At 39.4% G+C, this 20,792-nt stretch overlaps 1 protein-coding gene across 1 annotated transcript in view; it reads right to left on the reverse strand.

The window, feature by feature from the left end:
- NCOA2 (nuclear receptor coactivator 2) overlaps positions 1 to 20,792 on the reverse strand; it is a 122,641-nt gene that overhangs the window by 63,341 nt on the left and 38,508 nt on the right. The window contains exons 2-3 of the mRNA XM_086609377.1: positions 12,081 to 12,182; positions 11,037 to 11,209 (exon numbers count right to left, since the gene is read on the reverse strand). Of these exons, the coding sequence (XP_086465503.1) occupies positions 11,037 to 11,209; positions 12,081 to 12,163 (256 nt within the window). The 5' untranslated portion in view covers positions 12,164 to 12,182. The remainder of the gene's footprint in view (positions 1 to 11,036; positions 11,210 to 12,080; positions 12,183 to 20,792) is intronic.

Raw genomic sequence — 20,792 nt, forward strand, 5'->3', positions numbered from 1 at the left:
GAAGGCAAGAGAGAGCATTACTGGGGAAGAAGTGAAAAACAAAATGCAGGGCGATTATAAAAAAGGAGATAAAAGAAAATAGCAAAGGCTGAAAAATAAAGCCCTTCAAGAGAAAGGGAGAAATAGGAAATACAAAGAAAATCCATTCTACATAAAATATCACTTTTGACAGCTAGTGACAGAGAGCATTGCGTTCAGAAAAGTCAAGAGGGATACTAAGAAACAACTAAAGATAGAAAAATAAACATTCAAATATTTCCTCCAAGCTAAGGAGGTGAAAGGCTTTGTAGAAAAGAAGGAAGACAGGAAGAATTTTATGTTATTGGCACAAAATATCTCAATATTTTTCCACCCAACACCAAAACAAACAAACCCAGAAAAATCTAAATGAGGGTTCCTCTGAGTTTTCCGATCTATATTTAGAATTTGCAACCTTGACATCTCTTCCTCCTCTCTTTTTTTCATTTCCAAGTGAATCAATTGTTATATTTAAGCACACTTCCTCTTCAATGTTGAACACAGGCCCAGACCTAATTTGACATAGAATAACCTGTCTCTGGAAGACATCTCCCTCAGAAGAATCATGGGAACTGAAGGTTGTTCCAAGTCTTTCTAGGAAATTGTGCCTCAGAAGAAGAAGTACCAATAAAAGGCTAATGCTCTTCATGCTCACACATCTTAAGACAACAAGAGACCACTCTGTTTAACCAGGTCTCTGTAATGCATCCCAAAATGTTTCACCAAGTGACTCTTGCATCATGGCAAGAACCTCCACTGAATTACAATATATATTTTGAATGATATTCGAATCTGTTTGGGAGGGCTAATAGAACCCACCAATTTCTTCATTAAGTTGCTTCAAATTTCAATGAACTTTCCACTAAAAATCTGCAGCTTATGTATGAGTTGGCTTTGGCCACAGATTCCAGCTGTTAGGTCGTATCCTGCCTTTGCCTGTTACAGAGTCCTCTGTGGCAGGTACACTGCGTAGCTCCATTTCGCTTTGCATCGATGAGCAAAGCAAGGTTTGTAGGGCCATGCCTTTCTGCTTCAAGATGAACAGAGCCTCTGTGAATAGAGGCATCACACTGCTGCTTCTTCCAAAGGGGCATGTGGAAACTATTTCAGATAATATGGCAATATATGGAGCATCTCCAGTTATGGAGTATCTACTTTGGAAGTTTTCTACTTTAGCAGAAATTAAATTTATGTACTTTTCTGCCTCCATCTTCGGACATTTGCTCTGATCTTGTGCAAGGTAAAGAAGAGCAGTTTGCTTTCAGAGGGAAGAGGGTGTGTATGTGTGTGTTTTAAGTGTGTAGTGCACACACTGAAGCACCTATTGTCTTGTAAAATACATACAGATGTGCCAATACACTTTAATGATGAAAGGAAACAGAAGGCATGTATGTCTTGGCTCTCTAACCATCTGTCTGAGGACATTCACTAGGAGCTCAACAGTGTACAAGACAGCAAGTAACTAATCATTTGCCACATCATCCTTCAAACTTCAGTCTATGTTTTTTCCCCAGTTGCACACTGTGGCTTTTCATAAAAGAAACTGAAAGCTGACGTAGTAATTGCTTTTCATATCCTCAGTCATTTCACATTCAAGGACCTCTATTTCTAACTAACTGTGCAGTTGTCCATAGGCAGAATCTTTTACAGAAATAACAAAATGCATGACTTAGAACAGATGCAATTATCTTGGTTCTAGTTTGAACACAGAGGAGCCTTTGATCAATACTTCTTTAATGTGCTGTGAATCCACAGATTTTCAGGAGTCAAACACAGTATGAAAGCCATTGCATCCTATTGTGAGTAAATATTATCACTTTTCAGGCTGCAGTCTTTAAAAAGAAAAGATAAAAGCTGTGTAATAAAAGCTAGGTTCCTTATAATAGATGATCTTATTTAGACTGAAGTATCATCACTACTCTCAGTAAATTAATTTGCTATTCCATAAATTAAGCTCCACAGAGACAGTCAAGGTAACATGAAGTCTCTTTCTTCATTTACTTGCTTTACTTGCTTTACAGCTGCTGAGATTGGTACGTTGCATTCGCTAATCTAAAGCAAACAGCAAGCCCTGGTGTTCTACAGTCAGCACCTTTTACACCACATACCTTCCCGCAATAAGAGACCACAAACACAAACATTAAGACTGGAATCAGCAGCCCTCGATTCCTCTTTAGCACCTAAACTCAGTATTTCTTCTTTAGCACCTAAACTCAGTATTTCTTATTGACCAGACACCTCTGAAGACAGAGCAGAGCTAGACTCAAGAGCTTCGCTCATATTGTGGAGGGTTGGATGACAGTCTGTATTTCTGTATTTTTTTTCCCCAAAATTTAAAATGCTAAATGTATTTATGATGTTTACAGTTCATAAAAGATTACATGATAAACTGCAAAAGAAAAACTGTGAGGTTTTGAAGTTTAAAGTACTCAGTGACAGTTTAAATGGAGCCCGAGAACAAGACGCTATCTGCAAGGAGGTAGCCTCCAAAATCCCAAATTTCAGAAAGAGATGTCTCCATCTTTCTTGTACAAAACATTTTTATTACACTCCCAGAAGTACACAGACTATTCTATGATCGTTAAATATTAAAGTAAAATCAAACCTTTAATGAAAATATTCCTGCAAAGAACAAAGAGGGAATGCTTGAGACATATCCCCCAAAGCATGTTGAATATAGGAGAAGCAGCTCAATCCTTTCCTTTATAGTGTTCCCCATCATTGGTATTATAGAACTTTTAGATCACAACCATCTTTGCAGCTACAGAACTTAAAAATGAACAAACATGCTCCACCAGTATGAATTATTTTCTCTCTTGGTCATGTTATGAAAGAAAAAATAAAGATCAAAGAAAAGCAAAATACAAGTAGGATGCAAAACAAACAAGCAAGTTTTCCTGTAACACCTGCCAATAATTACTATTTCTACCTGAAAAAGACCACTATCTTAACAGTTAGGAGTGAACATTTACTTTCTCTTCAACTTTGAGCCATAACCTGGAGTCAAAGCTCAGCTTTCCGGTCTAAAACTTCAAACAAATTATCCCTAGAACTGAAGTCATCTGTCATTGACAAAGTTGAAGCCTATGGACAAGAGACATGTCTTGTTAAGTGACAGTCATCACCGACACCCTGCAACACCTAACAGTGCCAAGACAGCTGTTGGCATTAGCCCATGGCTCAGTCATTGCTGGCACGCTTGGACCATGTTGGAGGAGGCCTCACCAAGGTCTGATGAGGAGATAGATCCTCTCCTCCCTCACCAGACCAGCCAAACCAAAAATACTGCTCAGGCTCACCAGACAGCTGCACAAATGCTACTGCCAGGGTAAGGGAGGGACGGGAAACTCCTGGCCAAGAGGAGGTCAGGGATGGTGGAAAGAGGGCTTTCAACAGCTGCCTCACTTCCCACAGGTTAGGCTGCAGCTAGCACATCAACATCTTTAGGATCACTCTATTATTGCTCTCAGTCAAAATAAATAGTAACAAAATTGACCTAAATCTCCTAATCAGAGGACAAGTAAACAGTCTCATTAACTTTGGTGAACAAGGCTATATTTATTCTAAAACAGCAGACGGGACTTTCACCATATTGAGAAGCAAAAAATGATAACAATCCACTAAATCTTATTAAGTGCATAGATTTTACACTGGTTTCACAATTTTGATTACTAGTTTGATGATTATTTTTGTCTGTTTTCTTGAAGCAAGAGAATCACAGAGTCAGTCTGGTTTGGGTTGGAAGGGAGCTGTAAAGGTCATTTAGTCCACCCCCTCTGCTATAGGCAGGGACATCTTTCACTAGATCAGGTTGCCTAAAGCCTTATCCAACCTGACCTTGAACACTTCCAATGATGGGGCATCCACAGCTTCTCTGGGCAACCTGTTCCAGTGTCTCACCACTCTCCCCACCCTCATCATAAAAATATTTCTTCCCTATGTCCAATCTAAATCTACTCTCTTTCAGTTTAAAACCATTGCCTTTTAAAACCTTGTCTTGTCAGCACAGGTCTCAGTAAAAAGCCCTCTTTACAGATTGCAATAAGGTCTCCCCAGAGCCTTCTCCTCTCCTGGCTGAATAATTCCAACTTTCTCAACAGTTTGAGGGCAGTGTGGACACAGCTATATGTCATAAAGGTGTCCTCAGCTACTTCTGTCATAAGTCATTAATTAAATGATAACACTGCTTCCACAGAAAACTATTAGTATAGTTAAAGTGCCATAACTTACGTGTAGATAAGGCCTAAGCCAACTAGTCTGCATGATAAGCAACTCTAGAAAAATAAGGAAACCCCAAGAAATTTCCCACTTGACGGGTCCAGTGGCTAATGACTGCTTTTCATCAGAGCCACAAAAGAAACTGATGGTCTGCATTATCTAAAACCCGTTTAAGTTCTTCAGTGAATCGGTAGCTCTCTGGAGGCATAAAAATGGTAAAGTCAACATAACTGGCTATTTAGCCAAAAAGCTTTACAATCTACAGAGGAAGATCAAAGCCATTTTCAGTGCATTGCTCTTAGCTGTAGGTGGGGGAGACAGCAAAGCAAATTCAGTAATAGATTTTTTTGGGTAAATATTCTGCATAAATTTCTTGACTTCACAGCACAAATTCCTCTGATACTTCATTCAGTCTTAAAATCCTATCAGGCTGAAAGTACAGCACATATAAACAATAATATCCATGCAGAACTCCTTCAAAAAAAAGATTCAAAAATTGGCATCAATTTTAAATCTCCTGCCATCTCAAATATGATTAACATAAAAAATACAATTACAGTAAAATTAACCAACTAAAATATTTGCAAAACAAAAACGAACAAACAAAACCCAAGTCTGCATACGCTCTCGTCTTAGTATCCTGATTTGGTAAGTTATGCACATAACTTTAAACTTTTAAGTAGTGCCACTGACTTAACAGGGATTACTCATCTTCTCAAAGTTACGCAGTTGCTTAAATACCTTGTGAAATATGAATCTAAATTCAGATCTGATAAATTCAAAGTAGCGGTAGCCAAAGAAACACCTCATTACAGCTTGAAGACTACGCTGTTTTCCTTTAGCAAGCAATATTACTTGCATACTGGTGCTGGAGGCAACAACAGACTATCTGCTGGAGTGACCCTGTGATTACAAAGTAGTACTGCTATGGGGAAGCACAAACTGTTTTTGCTACCAAATGTGAGACCAGGAAAAGAAGATATTTAATAAACAACAAGCCGCCTTTTAAAATTCATACAGGTTCCGTAGGTCTTGCATACCTCTCTCCACTAAGTTCCCAGCGTTGCTGTCCTGGTTTTGACTGAGACAGAGTTAGTTTTCCTTTTCAGCAGCTAGAAGAGCTCTGTGTTTTGGATTCAGTCTGGGATTTGTTATGAGAAGAATGTCGACAGCGCACTGATGTTTACAGTTGGTGCTGAGACATCAAGGACCTTTCAGCTTCCCATGCTTTTGCCCCTGTGCAGGAGCACAACAGGCTTGGGGGGAGCACAGCCGGGACAAAGGGCCCACGACTCCCCTTAGGATTTGAACTTAAGACTTAGAATTGAGGGCTAAATTGGCCAATGTGGTATTCCATATCATGCAACGTCATGCCCAGTATATAGATAAGGGTTGACTGGAAAGAAGCCTCTCACTCTTCCAAGGGCTCTTAGATTCTCTGAATTCTCTTTTTCTCTCACTGTTTTTATAGGCCTCTCGTTCATCTGCGATTGTGCTGTCAGGACTTATCTGTTTTGGGATCATTTGCCAGGATGGGACAGACGTTTGTCACCAGGTGGTCAGCAATCACACTGCATATTTTTTTTGTATTTATCATTATACATATATATTCATATATTATTATTATTTATTATTATATCATTACTACTTTTTATTTTGTACTATTGTTATTATTAAATTGTTCTTAACTCATGAGTCTCCTTCCCTTTTCCCCTTTAATTCTGTTCCCCATTTGCCTGGGGTGGAGGAGGGTGAGTGAGCGGCTGCCTGGTGTTTATTTGGTGGCTGAGCTAAACTTACAACAGTTGTTTAGCTTTCACATGGTGATCCATCCTGTCCAAGGTCTGCCTTGTAAGGCTATTCTGAAAACAAGATCCAACAATTCAAAAGTCTATATTAACAGCTAGACTGATAATCACCACCCTGATACCTCTTCCCTGCAGTACTGAAAAGCTGATCTACAGAATACAAAACCTCTTCAGAAGCTGGTGACACATGAAAGCTGGACTCTGCAGGAAAATGGAATAAATCGCATTTGGGGATACTTTGGCACAGTAGGTTATATCCCACTGTATGCAAATCTAACTAAGGCAGGTGTATGCCATCCTAAAAAAAGGCTACAAAAAACAGAAATTCATGGAGAGTAGAATGAGAAAAATAAGAGATGCAGACCTGGAGTTTAATAAAAGGTACTCAGGGGACTTGAGAAAAAAAAACACGTCCTGTACGTGATGTCAGGACACATTCTTCAGCACTCCTACTGAAGGGGTCAGAGGAGACTGCTTAGCTAGGGAAACTGCTGAAGAAGCTTAAGGTGATCTTCAGTATTCTCTGTACTGACTGCATTGCTGATATCCAGAGAAAAGGGTAAAAGCACAACTAGATAATGAAGAAAAGGAGGTTTTAAAACCTGAACCAGGAGATGTTCAAGCAGTGAAATGTAACAAATAGTCTCTGCTTTAAAATGTGAGCTATTTACCTGCTGAGACAGAGGTTAGCATGATGGTTAGAAAGAGCTTTAAACTAAGGACAAAGGCTTAATTTTTATATCATGCTTAATATCTAGAAGGAAAAAAAAAATCAGCTAAAGCAGGACAGAGCAACCAAAAATAATAATGAGAAAGAAAAATGCTAACATAATGAAAGGAGTCAGGCAGATGACAAGATTCAAGGAAAAGGACTACTATAGGTATGAAATCAAATGAGACTGATATGAAACAGTTCAACTGATTGTAAACTAAGGAAGAAGAGACTCCAGACTCCTTTTATTTGCTGTCAGAATTTTGTTGTCTTCAGATATGAGAAAACATTTTCAGTAGTACTTATACAACTGAAATAAATCTGTCTTAAGTGCTGAAGTTGTTTCTTAAAAATAAGGTAGGAGCCTAAAATCAACCAGATGCTATTTTACTAAATATATTTCTTAAGTACAATCAATGGCTTTATAGCTTCTTGGCTGTCTGGCATATAAAGGAACATTTATCCCCAGTGGTCTTTACACTTGCCTAAAACAAACTTTTTATATTAAGCACATGCAAATCAGAACTTGCTGTGCTTGTACACATCTGTGTACATTATGAACACATCTGCAACATACATGACTATTACTCTTTTGAAGTAACTTAACATAGACTGCAAATAACAGGAGACCTTACACTTTCACGACCATGTAACACAACCATAAACCCACTCATTTCATATCACTTTTATGCTATAAATACAAACTGAATGAATTTTTTCCCCAAGTGCTTGAAACACAAGTCTCAAATCCCCTGTAGAATTATCCACTGAAGATTTACATGAATACAACTTCTGTTTCATCTTCATGCTAAAATCACAATTTTTCATCTCCTCTGGACATCCGCAAATCTCTATCCAATCACTGTAGGATAATATGGTAAAAGTCCTCAGTAGAAAATTAAACTTTTGTAAAAAAAGCTTGTCTTAATTTTCCCAAGCACTAAAACCATTTCAAAACCCAGATTAAAACTACACTCAATGGTTACGTCTTCCAAATATCTTTAATTCTTCTAATGAATTCGGTTACACGCATATATTTATAACTTGCTTTCAAATTGCAATAAACGGAATCTCTAACATACCACAACTAAAGAATCTTTGAAGTATATACTGTGAGAAATGATATAAAGATAACAGATACAGTACTGCAAATTTATATTTGCATATAAAATAGATCAGGATAACATTATACTAAATTATATAGTATTACCACAGCAAAAAATCTATTACTCTTTTCAGCTACCAGACCAGCAAGCTTGACATGGGAAATTAATATCAATCTGTATTTCGTCTTTCCTCGTTTTCACTCCTAGAACCTGGAATAAAGTCTCCTTGTCAAATCTCAGTAGCAGCTATAAAACTTGTTGCTTTCAGTGGCTTTACAAGGTATTTATAACTGACTGCGCTTTTGTAAGTAATTAGACCTTAATGTGCATTCTATTAATAGATGAAGAACATTTGTGAAAAAAATTTAATATTTATTTCAAAAATCCAAGCTCTTCATCATAACTTCTAAATAATAAAACTGTAAAGTAAGTTTCAGTACTTTAATCTAATCTGTCTTTGAAGAAATGCAGAGCAGACCTCCTGTGCAAAAGCTGAGCCATCTTAATTTGTCCGTGTTAGTGTAGAATCACTCAGGAATTTCAGAATGTTTATTTAGTTTTCTCCTACAGGTATTTAGGTGACACCAAAAATGAACAAAAAAACCTTAGCTCTAAGAAAATATGAATTTTAACCTAAGTCTCATGGCACTTTATGCCAGTACAGTATTATTTTCATGACTTTGTTTTAGAAATAGATGTTTTTAAGATAAGGCAAGCATTTGACCATTGTAAAGGTCTTCTAACGCATCTTGGCAGTGGAAAAGCAATCAGAAAGATCTGGAAGAACCTAAAAGTTAATGCATTTAAATTATGAATATATATATAAGCACAGGATTCCCAATGTGATGAGGTGATAAACTACCTAAAATACATGAGACAGCAACAGTAATAGCCTCATTAGGTCTTCAATCTGTTTGCCCTGCTTAGGTCAGGTTTTTTGTGGTACTCAACAGAAGTACAGCCGTACTGTACTGTACTGTTCGTGCAGTTTGAATGTTTACTATACGTGAGACCTCTTTCTCAATGAAATGCCTGTTCCAAAACAATGTTGCATTTCAGAGTATGCTGTCATTTGAATTTTTTTTAAAAGGAAAAGCCTTTTAAATTTGCTATTACAACAAACAGATGTAGTTTCTATGTAGAAATCAGCATCGAACTTTTAATTAGTTTAAAGGAATAATTTCAAGTATTCTAATCTTTGTTTCTAGAACCTGAGGTGCTATTAATGACCACCTTGAAGCTTCCCACTGTTTTGCAATGCCCCTTAGAGAGGCTTAACATGTAGTCTGAGTTTTATGCAAAGACTCAGTTATCAGACAATCTAACTATTCTCAGCGGAAGAATCTTGTGCAACAAATCAACATCATACAGAGTAATTTAGTATCTTTACTGCTCAAAGGATGCAAACTACTTCTAGTTGCTAAAATAAACCACATTCATAGCGTTTCAGTCAGTCTTTAGAGTTGTATTTTCAGTTGTTTTTGCAATAAAACTTCAAGAGCTTAGAAAATTAAGTGCACATTCAGCTTTGGTACAATTCTGGCCCATGATGACTTAAATAATTTACAGGTAACCTGGTCTGATGAGTGTGAACACTTAATAACAATATGAAAACTGTCTTTATGATACTGGTCCTGAACAACAAAACCCTGGATTTGCCAAATTTGCCATTAGTTAGAGCCAGATTTTCAGACTAGATTTTCTAGAGCTGCTGAAAGAATTGCCAAGTGGACAAACAGAAGTGCACCCACTTCCCAGGAAAACACAATTTTTTTGTCCTTATCCCTTCTCAGGTAAGGATAAGGAGACCATGTCTCTTGGTGACAGCAAAACAAAAATCCAAAACTGAAAGTGAGAAAAGGAAGAAGAAAAGAAAATAAGGAAAAAAAAAAATCTAATCTCAAAAGCCAGCAAGGTGCAAAAAGATGATGGACACTGTGCCAGGTTAAAAGGTACACTTCTAATATGGGGCATGGCAACTTCACTAGAACATCCATTTTAAAAATTATGGCAACCTAATAGCAATAAGAAGATAATAAGCTGAGAAATAGTAACACTCTTGAAGTTTAATCAATTAGAGCCACTTTGGAGGCAATTGACACAATTTGACACTTCCCACTTTCCATTTAGCTTTGAATGGGCTGGTGTCTGAAACTGCAGACCTACTTATCTACTTGCTTTAGAAATAAATCTGTATCTAAATTATGCAACACGTAATCTCCACTTTTATAACTTCACACATACACTATGGAAAAGGAAGCATTATTTTCCCACAGAAATCACAGAACACTGAAAAAGTGAAAGATGTTAATTGAAGTGTTTGAAAACCAAAGGAATCAATTTAAACACAGTTTATAAAGAGATTGCAATATTCTACATTAAAAGAAAAATGATACCCACCTATTTTAAGAATTTGAACCTGCCCAAATACCTGCAGTGCTATTCACACCTGCTCAGATAGACCTGTGCCACGAAACTCACTTCCAAAAATTTAAAGGTTCTAAAAGATTTGGGTTTTTTTCTTTAAATAGGAAATATATCGAAAGAAAAGAAATACAAAACTAATCTTCTAGACAAAGAACAGGAAGAAAACTATCACGTTCTCTGGTTTACATTTAAAACAGGACCCTATCTAGAGATTAGAATAGTTTCAAATCTATTGTAGTTGAGGATATGATGTCATCATTTAAGGGACGCAGATAATTTAGTCCACAATATCTATTCATACCAACAAAGGAAACCAAAAGGGGGAATGCAGACTACTTTCATAACCCACTCTCCTGGATTATTTCTACTTTACATGGATTCATCGTCCATGTAAGAGTATATAAGTAATCTTTTTATTTTTCCCGCAAAGCCATTAGCTAGTTTACCTTTTGTGAAAGCACAACTGACTTCAATTCCATTAGATACAGACATTGGACTGACGGATTTCTCTCTCATCAATGTCTGAATTTTCTGTGAAGCTTATTTTTAAAACACCGAATATGATACTAAAGACACTCTGTGCACACAACATTACAGCATTTTACATTACTGATTAATGAAAAATCTGGGAATTTGCTAAAGAAAAACTGAAGAGACTATTGGGTTTGCCAAAGATAAAGCAATAATCAACACAGAAAATACTCAAAGCCAATTAATTAATCTTCTTACCTTGTTCTTTTATCTTACCTTGTTCTTTTATCTGACGAATTTGCTTCACAGTTTCTTTCAAGATTGCACATTTGTCAGGTTTAAAGTTAAAGTTGTCAATATCATTAAAATTTGCAAAAATCAGCTCTGCAAGTTCTTCTATGTATTTATTCTCTTGCTCACGATTGCGTTTCTCAGTGCTTCTTTTAGGGCTGAAAGAGGAGTTTATAAAAATGCCGTATTTAATGTCAGTTTGCTTGCCTTCTGGAAAGCCCAAAGATGATTTCAATTGGTTTGAGAGTAGTTTAAGAAAAACAGAGAGACCTGCTCTCTCTCTCACTACAAAAAAAGCCAAACTTACAAGTTTCTCAAGCAGAAAGGTTTCCTCTGGAACAAGGAAAGGAGCATTAAAAAAGAATATTTATTTTTTCCTAGCAGTCATGTTTTTGTTTCAAAAGAGGTTTGGGATTTGAGATTCAAAACAGAGGATTAACTAGGGGGTGGGATTTCAACATTTACAAGTATCTCTCCACATGGCGTTGAGAATCCAAAGAGTATCATGTAGTGCTAGTGTATGAGAAAATAAAACAGCTTAAAAAGTCACACCAAACAATCCATATTCTCTGCCTCCTTGTGAAATTACAACAGACAGACATAAGAAAAAATGCTGAATGCATGGTTCTGCTTTAAAATTTATTTGTGTTGGTAATGCAAATGCTATAAAACTGAAAAATATTTTTCAAGTCCCTGATTATGACGTAGAAGAGAGGTGGTAAAAATCTTAGATTGCCAGATGAGTGACTGAAGACTCTGCAGTGATTAGTCAAAAAATATTTTTACATAGCTCCTATACTGTCACCCAAATCGTGTATTTTTGGCACTACGCTGGAGTTAAAACAAACAAACAAACCATAATAAAAGACAACACCCCCCACCCCAAAGCCACAACACTACAAAATTACTGAATCAGAGTTGACTTCTCTTTGCTAGAATGGCAAGTTTATCATCATGAAAAATATGTGCACATGTATCATTTTTTCAAAGTCTTTCTCTTTCAATATCTTCAAACATAAATTGTCTAACCTGGGTCCAAGCTGATCGGGATCCTTACGCTTTCTTGACTCTGCCCTGGATGGGTCAGAGGTATTTTCTCCCATCCCACTCATCTTGAACACATATCAGCAACTAAAAGGAAGAAAGTGCAAGAAAGGTTTATGATGGAAAAGTCATGAGTTCTTTGTTTGTATTTCTAAGCTTCTCGTTCCATGCTCAACTCAGTTTTTACTTGGCAAATCTATCATTCGAAATAGAGTTTGTTTGAAAGGTACCAATAAAAATGCTGTGTTTATGACCCCACAAAACGCTATACAAAACTCCTTCAGAAGAAAATTTGTGGTGGGCAAACAAAAGCGTTACCATCTCTTTGATTGTTACCAGTTATGTAAGAACAGATAAGTACGTTTTGTGCCTGGGTTGCTGAATTTTCATGGCAATTTTACAAGGTTGAATGAGGAAAGACAAAGGAAAAGCCATAGTGCCACACAACAAGAAAAACACAACAGAATTGAAATACATGAAATGAAACGTGTATCCCAGATACATGAAAAGGCAGCACCTGCAGCTTTAGTTAAAAATCAGAAGCTAATACTTGCACGAGCACACGTACAATATCGTAGAAACAGAACATCTGTCAACACTAGACATCACTGAGGAATGGATAAATATTTTGTATGTATAATCTACCTCATAAGGAAAATAACTTGTCAAACTATCGTGTGTTAAAACAACATAAGCTTATTATAATTGTGCAATAAACAGCCCATGGAAATCCTGCCCTGCTCCTGGCCGTCTGTTGTCCTATGCACCGTAGCACATGAAACTCGCCTGCCCCAGATTAAGTACTCCTCAATTAAGTACCGATATCCTGGACACGGAAATCACTATTACAAAGGGCATAGAGAGATGATGTAAATGATCAAAAAGTTCTTGCAAGACACGGCAGTTGTAGCTCACCATCTGCTTAGTTGCTGCCAGTTTTGTAAGGATGATGGCAGAGAGATGCTGCCAGACATTTCAGAGAGCTCCTGTATTGTTTGGGATTAGCAGAAAAATAAACACAAGGGCCATGAAGGAGGCGAGTGTCTGCAGGAGGTGATTCATACCATGTTAGAATAAGAGTAGGAGCCCATAATTCTACGATCAGTTCACACTGGCATTAAATTGAAATCAGGTACCAAAACAAGGGGGTCCATCATCTCCTTCAAGCCCTTCATTTCTGCCCAACCATTTCCCTTCCCTCTGCTGGCCCGGTCAGCCATGCACTGAACTTAATCAGGGAACTGCTGTGGGTTAAAACTGCAGTCCCCTTCTCTTTTTCTTCTTCTTTTTGACACTTTATAAAATCTAGAAGCCAGAGTATGTGTTGGTAATAGGATGTTCACACTGGAAATCTTAGTTTTCCCAATGAACTGGCTGAATGAAGATATTGGCAGAACCAGCCTGGAGACTAAGATCTAAGCAGTTCTGTAAGAATGCTGAGAAAGGCTACTTATTGAAAAGGCTACTTGAGCAAGCGAAAGAAGACTCAGAGCCATCTCAGGTTCAGCATTGAACACCATCTAACATTTTTCTAAATTAAAAAAAAAAAAAGGAATAAAAATTCCTTTCTTTGTACAGAAAACATTTTTTAAATCAGTTTGAGAAGAAAGTGGAGTCATTCTCCCTTTTCCAGACACTGGTCAAGTTTCACGAAAAAGACTGGATCATGCCTGAAACCTATAGCTCCCAGCTGGTCTTTGACATGGACGGTATCAGATTCCATTTGAAAAATATCTGGATTATTTTTTTCTCTATGGAGTCTATACATGCATATGTATATCTACATGTACAGACATAGTGCCAACATTTTGAGAACAACCCACTGCAAGAAGAGCAAGACGGCCCTGGTTCTGCTGTGGAGCAGAGCTGAGCTCTCAAAGCGGAGCTGTACCATCATGAGTTCCATCACTTTCATCACCTTGTCAACTTTCAGTGACCCCAGTCAGGGCATTTGCTGTGCCGCACCAATGCCAACCTTACTGCAGAGCATGAAACATCTAACGCACTTTCCAGTGTGGCCTGTGACCCTGGCTGTTCTTCAACAACTATGTATCTTCACTGGTTTCTAGCCCCAGTAGTCACTCACATGCTAATTTATCCTCCCAACAACCAAATGCCAGGAAGCCACTCACTCTCCCTCCTCCACCCCAGGGGAATGGGGAACAGAATTAAAGGGGAAAAGGGAAGGAGACTTGTGGGTTAAGAACAATTTAATAGTAACATTAATACAAAATTAAAAGTAATAACAACAACCACAACAAAAATAATAATAATAAATGAATATATATATATATACAGCAGTGGAGGGTGTCCCTGCCCATGGCAGGGAGGTTGGAACTAGATGATCTTGGAGGTCCCTTCCAACCCTAACCGTTCTATGATTCTATAATGAAAAATAAAAAAAAGTGATACACAGTGTAATTGCTCACCACCCAGTGACCAATGCTTGTCCCATCCCAGCAAGCGATCCCGAAACACTGCAATCCCAGACGAGTGAGAGGCCCGAAAAGAGAGTGAGAGAGAAAGAGAGAGAGCACTCTGAGAGCCCCCGAGAGCCCTCGGAAGAGAATGAAACGACTCTAACTTCCCGGTCAACCCTTATCTATTTACTGGGCATGACACTGCGTGATATGGAATGCTTCATTGGCCAGTTTAGCCCTCAATCCTAAATCTAAGCTCAAATCACAAGAGGAGCTGTGGGCCCTCTGTCCCAGCCATGCTCCCCCCAAGCCTGCTGTGCTCCTGCACGTGGGCAATAACATGGGAAGATGAAAGGTCCTTGATGTCTCAGCACCAACTGTAAACATCAGTGCGCTATCAACATTCTTCTCATAACAAATCCCAGACTAAATCCAAAACACGGAGCTCTTCTAGCTGCTGAAAAGAAAAACTAACTCTGTCCCAGCCAAAACCACGACACTTATCTAAGTACAAAAGTAGAAATATACATTCGTCTAATTTGTTAGGAGCTAAGCACTTTCTTAAAAATATGCAATTTCACAAGTATCACAAGCAGAGCTCCAAGGAAGGAGCAAGATACTATTAAGAAAACAGTGAAAATAATTGCAGATAAGTTGACAGGAGACAAGAGTTCCATGACTCTGTCAGTAGAGAGCTGGAACTGTCCCTGGGGCTCTGTTCCAATGACTAAATTTTTCACTGACCAGGGTGTGAAAAAATCATCAGCATGATGAAAGTTGTACATTCCCAAGATCATCTGATCTCCAAGCCAGACTGAGATGGCGACCTAAAGTTCAGAAGAAAAATTGAACTGGGGAGTCCCTTCATTTCTTATGCTTCCCTAGTAATACTTGAGAAATGTAAATCGGTTAACTATTTTTCTTGAGAAACACAAGCACAACAATTCATGAAAACCTGCCAAACATTCAACTGTCATCTTCTCCTGCTGGAGTAGTAAGAATTAAAGTCAGAGGTAAGCATTTTGGAGGAACATCCCCCTCTGTTCCCTCTTCCTCCCCAGGATAAAACTGTTAAAACAGTTATTAACAGTTTTCCCATCTACTCTGTCAGGATTACTTTAAAGGGAAGTTTATTTTCACAGGAACCAAAGTTTCGCTGGTAGCTCCACCAATGCAGAGCTCAATTCTTGCATTCACACTGATGCTACTCTGTAGGAATTCCACTAGGTCTATGGAATCAGCCTTCGGAGGACACATTAAAACTAACTTCTCACCATAAATATCTAATCTTCATCCTTCTGTTTTTAAGGGAACAAAAATGGTGCCATTATTACGAAACCAGCACCTTCTTCTCTCCTTATTAAATATAGTAAACGGTTCTAAACAAATTATTTATTTTTTCATCTTATTTTGTTTGCACTTACAGGCCAACATGACTTTTTTTCAGCAGCATTATTAGTTTGTTCTTAGAATGAGTTACCTGTTTCTTTTTACTCACCATAAAGTTTTCTGGAAATCTACCACCTACTACCATGTTTGCTTTCTGCTCTCCCCTATGTCTTCAATAAAAATCATGTTCTCTACCTCAAAGATCTGTAAAGGCTCTGCAGCTCCTGCGTTGTCAGTGCCTGTGCTCCAAAGCAGAATGCAAAATCCAGAGTTAGGTGCCTTGGAAAGTGGAGAGCTAGACAGATGATACTAAGGCAAACTGAAAAAATCTCACAGGCCAAAATGAAAGTAACTCAGCAGTATCTAGCACACAGTACTAAAATCAAAAGGACGTGCCTTCAAACCCTATCTCCCTAGGGATTTAGGGGCTGACTGGGATAGGTAAAATTCTGCTGTTCTCTTGGGATGCAGAAACTAAAATCCTCTCCCAAGTTAGGAGAAAGGAGAAGCAATCAACTTTTAGAAGCTGTGGATAACCTGTTGCCTGCTTTTCCATAATACTACATACCAACTACAACAGCCAGAAACAGGGTGATGGAGATTCAGTTCCCTCTTTGAAGAGGGGTTTCAAGACTCTATTCTTCATCACATAGGACAGCCTCCTAGGTGGTAGGCGATCTGCTTGCCAAAACTGGACATTAATGAAGCAAACAGGACAAGTCTAACTCTTGCAGTGCACTAGGAATCTTTAGGTGTGTAGCCCATACTACTAAACTCATGGATAAGTAGTTCAAAGACTGTCTTAAGACACATGGGATTGAGGTTTGAATCCCTTAGGCTGAGGAGGGTAGCAAACCTGTATCTCCCATTTCTCAGCAATGACTCCAACAAGTCAAATCAAAGAGCTGAGCACCCTCCCAGTTTCCTCATGTCTTTTAAAAAGAAAGCAGTTATTTCGACTTTTTTTTCCATAAGCTAATTCATATTCAAGATCTATGCATACTACTAGATAAAGATCTCCAGAGTCTAGGCAACTCTACATATTTTATGTGGCATAAGCAAGGAACTAAAACCGCATTTTTCAGAAGAAAGTACTTCTGGGCACATGCAGTACCAAAGAGCAGGCAGCTAGGAAACCTTCCAGTGAGAAGGAGAAAATCTCATGAATTTAGACTGAATTGACAGATGAATTTTAGACATACAAACAAACATCTGTGGGTCAGGAGCAGCTACACTGCTTATAGTGAGTGCTTTTTAGGTTCTGTCCTAACTCCCTCCATACACATTAATATATCAATCTCAAAATTTCTTGCTTATTAATTATTACTAATATTTTTATAATACAAAAATTATAACATTGAATATATTAATATTTTAAACAAGATTATTTAGAAACTTTTAAAGTTGTTTTAAACATTCTTAGGCTCCTGAATCACACAGATAGCTTCTCAGACCAGAAAATAAAACTCCCAAACTTGAAGCCTGAATTTTTCCAGGAAACACGGCAATTCAAAACTGAAGCCACTGTGAGTAGAATGACAAGTCAGAGGCTCAAAGTTTTACTTCAATAAACCTCCCCTATAGGGAACCACCTTAGATTAGAAAGCAGCATTCATTCTGCTCCTCTGATCTTTTTATACATCTCTGCAGGAATTTCCAGAAAGAAGAAAGATAATGAAATCGAACAGTTCAGTTCATTTAGTGCTTTAGAAGAAATGGAAATGTAGTATCAGCTCTACCATACGTCTTCTGAAACAAAAATCAAGAAAAAGAGGGTAAGGCTTATTTAGCATGATGTTGTAAGGCTTATGTAGCATGGTATAGAACAGGAAAAGGATTAACCAAATTGGGAATTAGCAAAAACAAAACCAGCAGTAATCATAGAATCATCTGGTTGGAAGAGACCCTCAAGATCATCGAGTCCAACCATTCACCCTGCACTCTCAGGGTCCCTAAACCATGTTCCTCAACACCAAATCTACACAGTTTTTAAACACCTCCAGGGATGGGGACTCCACCACCTCCCTGGGCAGCCTGTTCCAATACTTCACAACCCTCTCTGTAAAGAAATTCTTCTTGATATCTAACCTAAATTTCCCCTGGCGCAACTTGAGGCCATTCCCTCTCGTCCTGTCATTCATAACATGGGAGAAGAGACCGACCCCCATCTCCCTACAACTTCCTTTCAGGTAATTGTAGAGAGCGATAAGATCCTCCCTGAGCCTCCTCTTCTCCAGACTAAACAGTCCCAGCTCCCTCAGCCGCTCCTCACGGGACAAGTTCTCTAAACCCTTCACTAGTTTTGTTGCCCTTCTCTGAACCCGCTCCAGCACCTCGACGTCCTTCTTGAAGTGAGGGGCCCAAAATTGGACACAGTACTCAAGGTGTGGCCTCACCAGTGCTGAGTACAGGGGGACAATCACTTCCCTGCTCCTGTTGGCCACACTGTTTCTGATACATGCCAGGATTCTGTTGGCTTTCTTGTCTGCTTGGGCACACTGCTGGCTCATGTTCAATCGGCTGTCGACCAGCACCCCCAGGTCCTTCTCTGCTGAGCAGCTTTCCAGCCACACTTCCCCAAGCCTGTAACACTGCAGGGGGTTGTTGTGGCCCAAGTGCAGGAGCCGGCACTTGGTCTTGTTGAATTTCATACAGTTGGCCTCAGCCCATTGATCCAGTCTGTCCAGGTCCCTCTGTAGAGCCTCCTGACCCTCAGGCAGATCAACACTATCTCCCAATTTAGTGTCACCTGCAAACTTGCTGAGGGTGCACTCAATCCCCTCATCCAGATCATTGATAAAGAGGTTAAAGAGAACAGGTCCCAACACTGAGCCCTGCGGAACACCACTGGTGACCGGCCGCCAGCTGGATTTAACTCCATTCGCCACCACTCTCTGAGCCCGGCCATCCAGCCAGTTTTTGATCCAGTGAAGCGTACACCCGTCCAAGCCATAGGCAGCCAGCTTCTGCAGAAGAATGTTATGGGAAACAGTGTCAAAGGCCTTGCTAAAATCGAGGTAAACAAATCCACAGTTCTTCCCTTGTCCATTAAACGGGTCATTTTGTCACAGAAAGAGATGAGGTTGGTCAAACAAGACCTGTCCTTCATAAATCCATGTTGACTGGGCCTCATCATCTGGCTGTCTTGTACATGATGCATGATAACACTAAGGACGATCTGTTCCATGAGTTTACCTGGCACTGAGGTCAGACTGACAGGCCTGTAGTTCCCTGGGTCTTCCCTCTTACCTTTCTTGTAGAACGACGTCACATTTGCCAACCTCCAGTCAGCTGGTACCTCCCCTGTTATCCAGGATTGTTGGTAAATGATGGAAAGTGGCTTGGTGAGCACTTCCACCAGCTCCCTCAGAACTCTCAGGTGGATCTCATCCGCCCCCATAGACTTCTGCACATTTAAGCTGTGCAGCAGTTCGCTTACCATTTCCTCTTGAAAGAAACTATGATAAAGGTCTCCATCTCCACCATTTGGTTCCAGAGGCATATCACCCAGTGAGTTGGTCTGACCATTAAAAACTGAAGCAAAGAAGGCATTGAGAACCTCAGCCTTTTCTTCATCCTCAGTCACTATTTCTCCCACTACATTTAGCAAGGGGTGGAGATTCTCCCTAACCCTCCTTTTACTGTTAAGGTATTTGTAGAAACTTTTCTTATTGTCTTTTATGTTAGCTGCCAGATTAAGCTCCAGCTGGGCTTTTGCCTTTCTAATTTTCTCCCTGCATCGTCTCACAGAATCCTTGTAATTTTTGTGAGTGACCAGCCCCTTCTTCCATAGGTCACAGTCTTTCTTTTTCTTCTTGAGCTCTAGGCAGAGTTCTCCGTTCAGCCAGGCTGGTCTTCTGCCCTTCTGGCTTGTCTTGCAGTTCACTGGGACAGCCTGCTCCTGGGCTCTGAAGATTTCCCTCTTGAGAATTGTCCAGGCTTCCTGGACCCCTTTGCCTTTCAGGACCAACTCTCAAGGGATCCTTCCAACCAGTCTCCTAAGAAGGCTGAAGTCTGTCCTCCAGAAGTCCAAGGCAGCAGTTCTGCTCATCCCTCTCCCTGCTGCTTCTATGACTGAAAATTCTATTATTTCATGGTCACTATGTCCAAGACAGCCTCCAACTTTGACACCGTCAATGAGTCCTTCTCTGTTGGTAAACAGCAGGTCCAGTAGGGAGCCTTCCCTGGTTGGTTCCCTCACCAGCTGCATCAGGAAGTTGTCTTCCAGACACTCTAGGAACCTCCTGGACTGTTTCCTCACTGATGTATTCAAATTCCAGCAAATATCTGGTAGATTGAAGTCACCCACAAGAACTAGTGGCTGTGACCGTGAGAATTCCTCTAATTGTTTGTAGAATATTTCATCTACATCTTCTTCCTGGGTGGGTGGTCTATAGCAGACTCTCACTGTGATGCCAGCCCTACTGGCCTTCCCCCTTATTTTGATCCACAAGCATTCTACCCTTCCATCACCATTGCTGATCTCCAGACATTCAAAACCCTCCCTAACCTACAGCGCCACTCCCCCTCCTCTCCTCCCTGGCCTATCTCTCCTGAAGAGCTTGTAGCCATCCAACACAGCACTCCAGTTGTGTGTATCACCCCACCATGTCTCCGTGATGGCAACTATATCATAGTTTTCCTTTTGCACAATGGCTCATCAATCAAACACCACATTGAGGAGAGGAAGATGGACATATATGTTTGTTAATGAAAAAACAGCATCATGATATGTCAGATGCTGAACTAAACCAATTTTTATTTGAAAGAAGATGCTTTACAAAGCTGAATTTGAATGCGTGTGTCTTGCAGAATCAACTGTCATGCAAGAGCAGGCACTCCCTTTTTTATTGTGTAAGTTCTTTGGGAGCTGTACTGCACTCCAAAA

The sequence above is a fragment of the Tauraco erythrolophus genome, chromosome 3 (genome assembly GCF_009769465.1).
Source record: "Tauraco erythrolophus isolate bTauEry1 chromosome 3, bTauEry1.pri, whole genome shotgun sequence".
Classification (NCBI taxonomy): domain Eukaryota; kingdom Metazoa; phylum Chordata; class Aves; order Musophagiformes; family Musophagidae; genus Tauraco; species Tauraco erythrolophus.